Consider the following 7,320-nt stretch of genomic DNA (forward strand, 5'->3'; position numbering starts at 1 on the left):
GGGGGGGGGGGGGCGGTTGGCAGCGTCCCGCTGCGGGACGGCGGCGGGCGGGGGCGGCGCGCGGTGACAGCGGTGGTGCCGCTCCGCTCCGTGTGCCCCGCGACGGCGCCGCGTGCCGCTGCCCGACCCCGCGCGGAGGATCCGGCGCCGACACACCGAACACCGGCGGCACCTGCCGCTGCCGGGGGGTCCCGGGGCCAAACGGGGCGGGGCGCGGCTCTCGCGGTGCGGTGCGGTGCGGCGGTGGCGGTGGGACGGCGGTCGCTCCGCGCGGAGTTTGGCGGCGTGGCCGCGGAGGAAAGTCCCGGTGGCGGCGCGGCCCCGCTCGGTGGCGGAAGGGCCCTCCTCGGGGACGGCGCCCCACGTCCGGGGCTGCCCCTGCCCCGGGGAGCGGCCTCGGGGAACAACTGTTGAGCGGCGGCGGGGCCTGCGCCGAGGGGTGCCCGGGCGGACCCCCCCCAACGGCGGGGCGGTGCGGGGTGGGGCGGGTGGGGGCCGAGCTTCGGCGCTGCCCCCGCTGCGGCCCCGCGGCTCCGGGCGGGAGGGGCCGTGCCCGAGGTGCGCGGCGGCGGCGGCGGCGGCGGCGGCGGGACCGGAGCGGCGCTTCCTGCCGGGCGGGCAGAGCGGAGCTCCGGCGCCGTGTCCGCAGCCTGCATCCCGACCGCCGCTCGCAGGGCTCTCCCCGCCTCCTCGCCCGAGCGCAGCCCTCGGGGAAGGGCACCGTTTATGCTCTCTCCGAGCATCCGCTCCCGAGGAGCGCCGTTCTCCGTCGGTGCTGCGGGGGCACCGCCGTCCCCGCGTCCCGCACCGCTGTCAGCCGTCGGCTCTCCGCGAGGCCGCGGCTCCGTGCTGCAGGGCCGGGCTGCTCGCCGTGCCGTGCACGACGCGGGCCTTTTAACGTCTCTTTGCAGATATTCCCGAGCCCCTCCGTGCCGTTTTCTCTCCCCGTCCCTTTAAAAACCCGCTCCTGCCGCGGGGACAGCGCGATGCTCGCTGTTGTCCAGCAGCTGTATTTTGCAGTAGCCGACGTGCAGCAAACTTTATTTTATTCCACACGAGGATGGATTTTCTTTATTTTCCTCTCTCTCTCTTTCTTTCTTTCTTTTTTTTTTTTTTCCCTTTTCCCTCCCAATTCATCACGCCGAGTATCTATAATTACTCGCGGTGCTGCTGTGTCTTTAAAGCAGCTTAAGCAAATGCGTTGAGCAAAGCCTGGCTCAGCACCGCAGCGCTCCGGGGCTCCACGCAGCCCGGGGGATCCCAAACCCGGCGGGGTCGGGGCTGCACTCGGTACTTTGTACCCATTGAGCCGATCCCTGCTGGCCAATGGTGCCACACTGCTGCTGCTGCTCAGTCCTGCTACAATTCGTTGCTTTTCTCACCTATTTTTTCCCGTTGGTGCCCCATGTAGATCCTGGGAGAGGACCATCACGATTGGTTTTTCTTTTTAAATTCTTTTTGCGTGCAGTTCTCTTGAAAGGGTTTTTTTCTGAGCTGCTGCTTAGGGCTGAATCATCTCTGGGGCGCCAGGGGCAGCTTTGGCTCCAGACCTCTGCACCTCAAATGGACGCCCGACAACCGCATCTAAAAGCAAATATAATTTCTCGCCCCTGTTACTAATGGCAACGAAGATTGCCAAAGTGAACAAACTCTCAGGAGTGAGCGAGGCCGTCCCCGTGGATGCACATCGCTTCCTCCCGGCCCGTCCCTGCCCTGCCGAGGGGCAGCTCCACTGCTTTGGCTCTCATCGATGGCAGCAGTTCGTGGTGAATGCAGTGCAGGCAGGGAGTCCCTCCCGGGTTCCCCGCATCCAGGACTGCTTTACGTTTTTGAGTCATCGGGGTGGGAAAAAGTGGCATTCTGCGTTTTGCTCCTCTCCTGGATCGTGTTCCAAAGGTGTCTCCCTGGGTGTGTTTCCAGGGTCAAAGTGCATCCCGCCGGCTGCCCACAGTGCCCCCTGGCCAGCCGTGCTGCGCAGCGCTCCCGGTACCAGCAGCCGCGTCCTCCTGCTTTCGTGCTGCAGAGGGATGTGCCGGACTCGTGCAGCGTGCTCAGAAGGGAAAAGCTCCTTCCCTTTTCCCTTTTCCCTCTTCCCTTCCCTCCCTCCGTGCCGCTGTCCCAGTTATGCGGCGTTTCACCGTGCTCGGCCCCCATCTGGCTGCATCCCTTTGTCTGCGTCGCACCAACTTCGCACCGCCGCAACCCAAAGCTCAGCACGGGGCTCTGTGGGGCTTTGTGGGGCTGCTGCTGCTCACCCGGGGGAGCTCTCTGCAATTCACAGCCCCGCTGCTGTCAGCGCCGCGCATCGCGGCTCGCCAGGGCTTTGCTCAATGGTGCTGTGCAGCTCTCAGCCCTGCCCAGAGATTGGGTTTGGGGCAGCCCTGCGGGGGGAGTTTTGGGGACCGCTGAGGTGTGTTGGTGTCCGTCGGCTCCTCCCTGGCTGAGGCAGGGTGGTGGTGATCGGTGGGCGCGTAGCTTGTGCTGCAGTGGTAGGGTTAGGGAGAGGGAAGGTGAGCGGCTCAAAATCTGAGCCATTTTAGGATGGAGCTTGTTGAGGGGTGAAGCTGCCACTGGCCTAAAGCTGAATGCATTCACAGTGTTAAGGAGAGGCTGGCACGAGGAGTGGGGAAACGCAGCCGCTCCGTTCCCTCCTGCATGGGTGCACCGGGCACTGCAGCGCAGAGTGCTCAGAGCCAGCGGTGCCACATGTGCTCTGTGGCTGTCACACACCTCTGCTGTGCTAACGCCAGGGTGGGAAGTGCCATGCGGGGGGCACAAGCTGTGTTAGGAAACCTCAGCCCAAGCAGCTCGAATCAAGATCGCAGAGGATGAGGAGCAGGGCTGCTGGCAGTGCAGGAGGCTCGGCTCAGCTGCAGGGAGCCGATGGGTGAAGCTGGGAGCAGCCCATCCACCATCCACCAGCTCGGCCTGTGCTGCAGCTGCAGTTGTCCTGGCACTGAAGGGGGATTTCTGTATAGGTGATTATTAGAAAGGATCTGTTCCCAGAGAACTTCATCTCAAGGAAGTTGTTTCCAGGCTGTGTTGCAGAGGAGAGAGTTGTGTCTTGGCTGAATCCAAAGGGACTGCCAGGCACAGTGAGCTAGGTGCTGACTTGAGCAGAGCATGCTTCTCCTGCAGCAGAGACATCTTCTGCTGTGCTGATCTGGAGACTGGTTTGCACTGTGGTGTCCTGTCCAGCTGCAGGGCAGTGAGGGGGTTTGGCATAGGGAATAAAGAGCCCCTTTGCTCTTGGTGAGTGTAATCCATCCGTGTTAGTTTCATTGAGCATCTCTTGCAGGGTTTGCTGTTGGAAGCAGTGTTCAGCCCCTTTCTCACCAGCAATTCCAGAGCATGTTTTGTTTGGAGATGTGAAGGAGCTTTGGTATCATGCAACAAGCTTCTCTCCGAGCAGAATGGGATGTTGATGGTCTTCTTTCATTCTAAACTCGTTTTCTTTGGAGTTAATTAGAATTGGCTGGGCACCTATTTAGCTACATCAAAATAAAGCTGTGGTTTCATATACGCTTCTGTTGGCAGAGGTGCTGGATTAAACGGATTCTGTGCCAGGCTGCGCCCTCTCTCCCTCCTGGTGAACCCGATCTGGGAGCTGCTGTGGGCTAAAACCCTTGCAGGCAGGGAAGAAACCCACAGCACTGGTTTGAAACACAGATGTGCTCCCAGGTTGGGCTCACCCTGCATTGCCAATGGAAGGAGTGAGGGGACAGAAGGGCTTCAGTAGTTCCTTCTGCTCCGAGGGTACACGAAAGCATGCCTTAGTTGCGTTCTCCAGGGGTTCTGCCAGTTTAATTACAGCCGTTTAAAGTCGTTTTGAGCTGAGCTGGTGCAGATGAGAGGTTGTGTTGACTCCACTCAAGGTCTCCTTAGGTGCCTGGCCCTGCTCTGCCCATTGCACACTGCAGCTGCTCCTACCCGTGTTTCTCAGACATCTTCCCTTGTCTGTGCTCTGAAGGATGCTCCTCTTTCGCTGGTCGCTCCCGTTTGCGTTGGAGAGCACGTCTGTCATTCTCTCCATGTTGAATTCCTTTTCCTCGAGTTGAAAACATGATGTATTTTTTTTCTCTCTTCTGTTCCTTCTGGCTCCCTGTGGAATGCCTTTGGCACGTGTCCCGTGTCGTCCGTAGAGGGTAGAGGCCAAGAATTCACGAAGCAGGGGCTGTGCTTGTTCTCCTGCCTCTCCTCTGGTGGCCGTCCTGCTCTGTCCGCCAGCTCTTACTTGAGCACTCCAAACGTGCCATCCCTCCCCGCTCCCCACACCGCCTTGTCCCTGCTTTTCCCTCACCAGACCTATTCTCAGACCACGCTCTGTGCTTGTTTTGATGCTCCAGCTCTTCTCTGAACTCCTGTCCCGCGTTGCACAGCCCCCTTCCCACTCACACAGTGGCTCCCTTTCCATCTCTCCCAAACCATCAGCCCCACCGCCGTGCTCGGGGGCAGAACCGTCCTCCTGCCCTTCTTTCAGTTTAGCCTAAGATGGTGAAATCCCCACAGATTGTTTGTTCCCCTATTTCCTTTATGTTGCATTTCACTCCAAGCATCGCAAGACTCCTCCCCTTCCTGCTCCAAGCCACCTCTCATTCTCTTTGGGTATGACCCTGCTCTCTGCCTTAGAACCTGCCCTGCTCCCCTTCCACCACACAGCCCTTCTCCCTCTGCGCCTTGTGCCCTTGGCTGGACGTTCCCCTCTTATCCTGACTCCCAGTTTCCACGGCTTTGCTCAGATCTGTGTTCATATGTGTGGATTTGTCTGTCACTTTCTTTTTTTTTTTTTTTTGCAAGCAAAATGCCCTGTCCCTGTTTCTCCTATGGCCCTGCTGTTCTGTTTCTGGATGTTGGCACACAGGCTGAGGAGGGGATATCTGGCAGCAGCTGTGCTCAGAGGGCACGTTCAGCCCGGCCTGTACATCCCTGCACTCATCTCAGCATCGTGCATCCTGCTTCTGGTCTCATCCAGAGCTCGTGTCCCCGGGAGTTTGGTAGGGCAAAGACAGCCGAGCGAGGCTGGGGGTGACGTGCTGCTTTTAGCCTCTCCCTGCTCTCACCGCTGCACCGAGGACGCCCGGTGCCCCTGCCAGCTTTTCCTTCGTGTGTCCAGAATGCCTTTGTATCGAGAACCTCTTGGACAGCATCTCTGCCCTTCGCGGTCCGTCCTTCCTCCTCGCTTCCACCTCGCCCTCCGCTTAGCGCAGGGGATCCTCTCCTCCCTCCTTCCTCGCGTTTTCCCTGACACGACTCCAGCAGCAAAGCTGCCTTAATGCTCGAGCACCCAGCGCCGCACGATTGGCTGTAACATCCTCCCCCGAAAGCTCCACCCCGCCGACGGTGCGTCTCGGATGCTCGCAAGTCTCTGGATTTCCTCCTGTTTTCTACCCGTAACACCGCCGAACACCATCATCCCCTCCGCAGCGCACTGAGGGGACGCCCGCTGGATGACACGTCGGTGGCACACTTGGCAATCCTCCGCCCCCTCCTCTCGCATCCCCCCCCCCCCGGCTTCTTCCCCGTTTGAGGTTTTCCCCGCTGAGCCCGGCACGTCCTGCTTTATCAACGTAATGCGAAGCCTCGGGGAGGGGTCAGCGTTCTAACAGCCGTCCGCTTGGCTGCAGCTCTGTCCGGGCTCGTTGCCCTGCGCTGGAGACCTCTGGGGTGGGGAGAAAAGCAGGGGGGTCTTGTAAAAGTGATGTATGTGTGTGTGATGATCATAGGATCACAGAACGGCCGGGCTGGAAGGGACCTCAATGCCCACCCGGTCCCAACCCCTGTACTGTGGGCTGGGTGCCTCCTCCAGCCCAGGACCCACCCATGGCCTCGGGCACCTCGGGAACGGGGCACCCCCAGCTCTGGGCAGCACGGCTTCACCAATGGCTGTGTGAAGCTCTCGAGGTAGCCTGAGGCTTTGGCAATCAAGTTGGTTAGTGTGAGGACGGGCAGATCCTATCCCGAGGCGCTGTTTATTCCCTCCAGTCCTCCTCCAGACAGATGTGGAGCATCTCAGGCGTCGTGCTCGCTCTTCCTGGCGATGGAGCTGAGGATAAATGTGGATGCCACCGTCCTACAAGAGTCACCAATTCTCTGCTTTATGCTTTTTATTTTTTTTCTCCCTGCAGGCAGAGTGGCCCCTCGAGCCCCAGCAGGACCCGGGTTGGTGACGAGCAGCTGTCATGATCTCTACGGCACCTCTCTATAGCGGGGTGCACAACTGGACCAGCACAGAGCGGATTCGCATGTGTGGCCTCAACGAGGAGAGGTGAGGTGCGTGGGAGGCTCGGTGGGCCCAGGAGGGGCAGGAAGGGATGGGGAGAGGCTGCAGGAATGGAAATGGTGCTGGAGTGGCTGATTTTAGCAGTGACTCAGGCTGGGGGATGAGGACCGTTGCTCTGCAGAGTGCTCACCAACTGTGTGCGCCTACATGGGTGCACTGTGCACACGGTGTTGGCATCGTCACTTGTGCTGTTAAGTGTCAGGAGAGGAGAGGAGCTTGACCCACCGTGAGCCAAGCTGCTAAGAAGAGCTTTCAGTGACCCAGGAGGGTGAGCGCAGAGCGCACGATTAGATGGGAGAGTTGTGACATGCCACCAACCAAATAGGAGATTAGGGAGGATTAGTGGCCGGGAGGCAGAATTGATCGAGGCCGGTTCCTGGCCTGTCCCACGGCTCACCATCGCCTCTCATTTCCGCCGCCTTGGGGTCTCGTTCTCACAACCAACGGGTCGGGTCGGCAGCTTCCTCAGAGCTGTGCACTGCTGGAGGCAGGCGGGTTTTGGTGCTTGCAGGCAGTGCGCGCAGCGCTCCCCGCTGCCGGAGCGGAGACTTTTGGCAGCAAAGCCTCCAGCAGGCGGGCAGGGCGGCGGGACAGGGGAGACTTGAGGCTCTCTCGCGGGGCAGAAAAGCAGACGGCGATCATCTCCGTGCCTCAGCCCCGCCGTGCAGCCCTCAGATAAGAGCTGGCGGATGGCGCTGCCTTCCCTAAACCGCTCCGAGCTGCCCCCGCGCCTAACGAACGCCCCGCAGCGTCGCGGCGGGCGGCGCTTTGTCCCAGCCCTCGGCCTCGGGGAGGGCGGAACGGCCGGGGCGCCGCCGCCTCCGAGCCGGCCCCAAGCTGCCCGGCCGTTCCCTGGCACGCGGCGGGGACGGAGGCAGCGCGGCGGCGGCGCCTTCGGGGCCGCGGGACAGCCGGCGCGGCCCGGCGGCGAGGCTCGTGGCCGCGGCCCGCCCCGGCTCGAGGCCTGGGCGTGCGGGGCCCCGGGCCGCGTCGGTCCCCGCCGCGTGCCAGGGAACGGCCGGGCAGCTTGGGGCCGGCTC

General features: G+C 61.3%; 1 protein-coding gene across 1 annotated transcript in view; it reads left to right on the forward strand.

Moving 5' to 3' along the window:
- The window catches only part of BCORL1 (BCL6 corepressor like 1), a 20,829-nt gene that overhangs the window by 155 nt on the left and 13,354 nt on the right, over positions 1 to 7,320 (forward strand). The window contains exons 2-3 of the mRNA XM_042886415.1: positions 296 to 301; positions 6,123 to 6,265. Coding sequence (XP_042742349.1) covers positions 6,180 to 6,265 — 86 coding nt within the window. The 5' untranslated portion in view covers positions 296 to 301; positions 6,123 to 6,179. The remainder of the gene's footprint in view (positions 1 to 295; positions 302 to 6,122; positions 6,266 to 7,320) is intronic.

The sequence above is a fragment of the Lagopus leucura genome, unplaced genomic scaffold, assembly GCF_019238085.1.
Source record: "Lagopus leucura isolate 7727_CA_CO unplaced genomic scaffold, USGS_WTPT01 Super-Scaffold_100057, whole genome shotgun sequence".
NCBI lineage: Eukaryota > Metazoa > Chordata > Aves > Galliformes > Phasianidae > Lagopus > Lagopus leucura.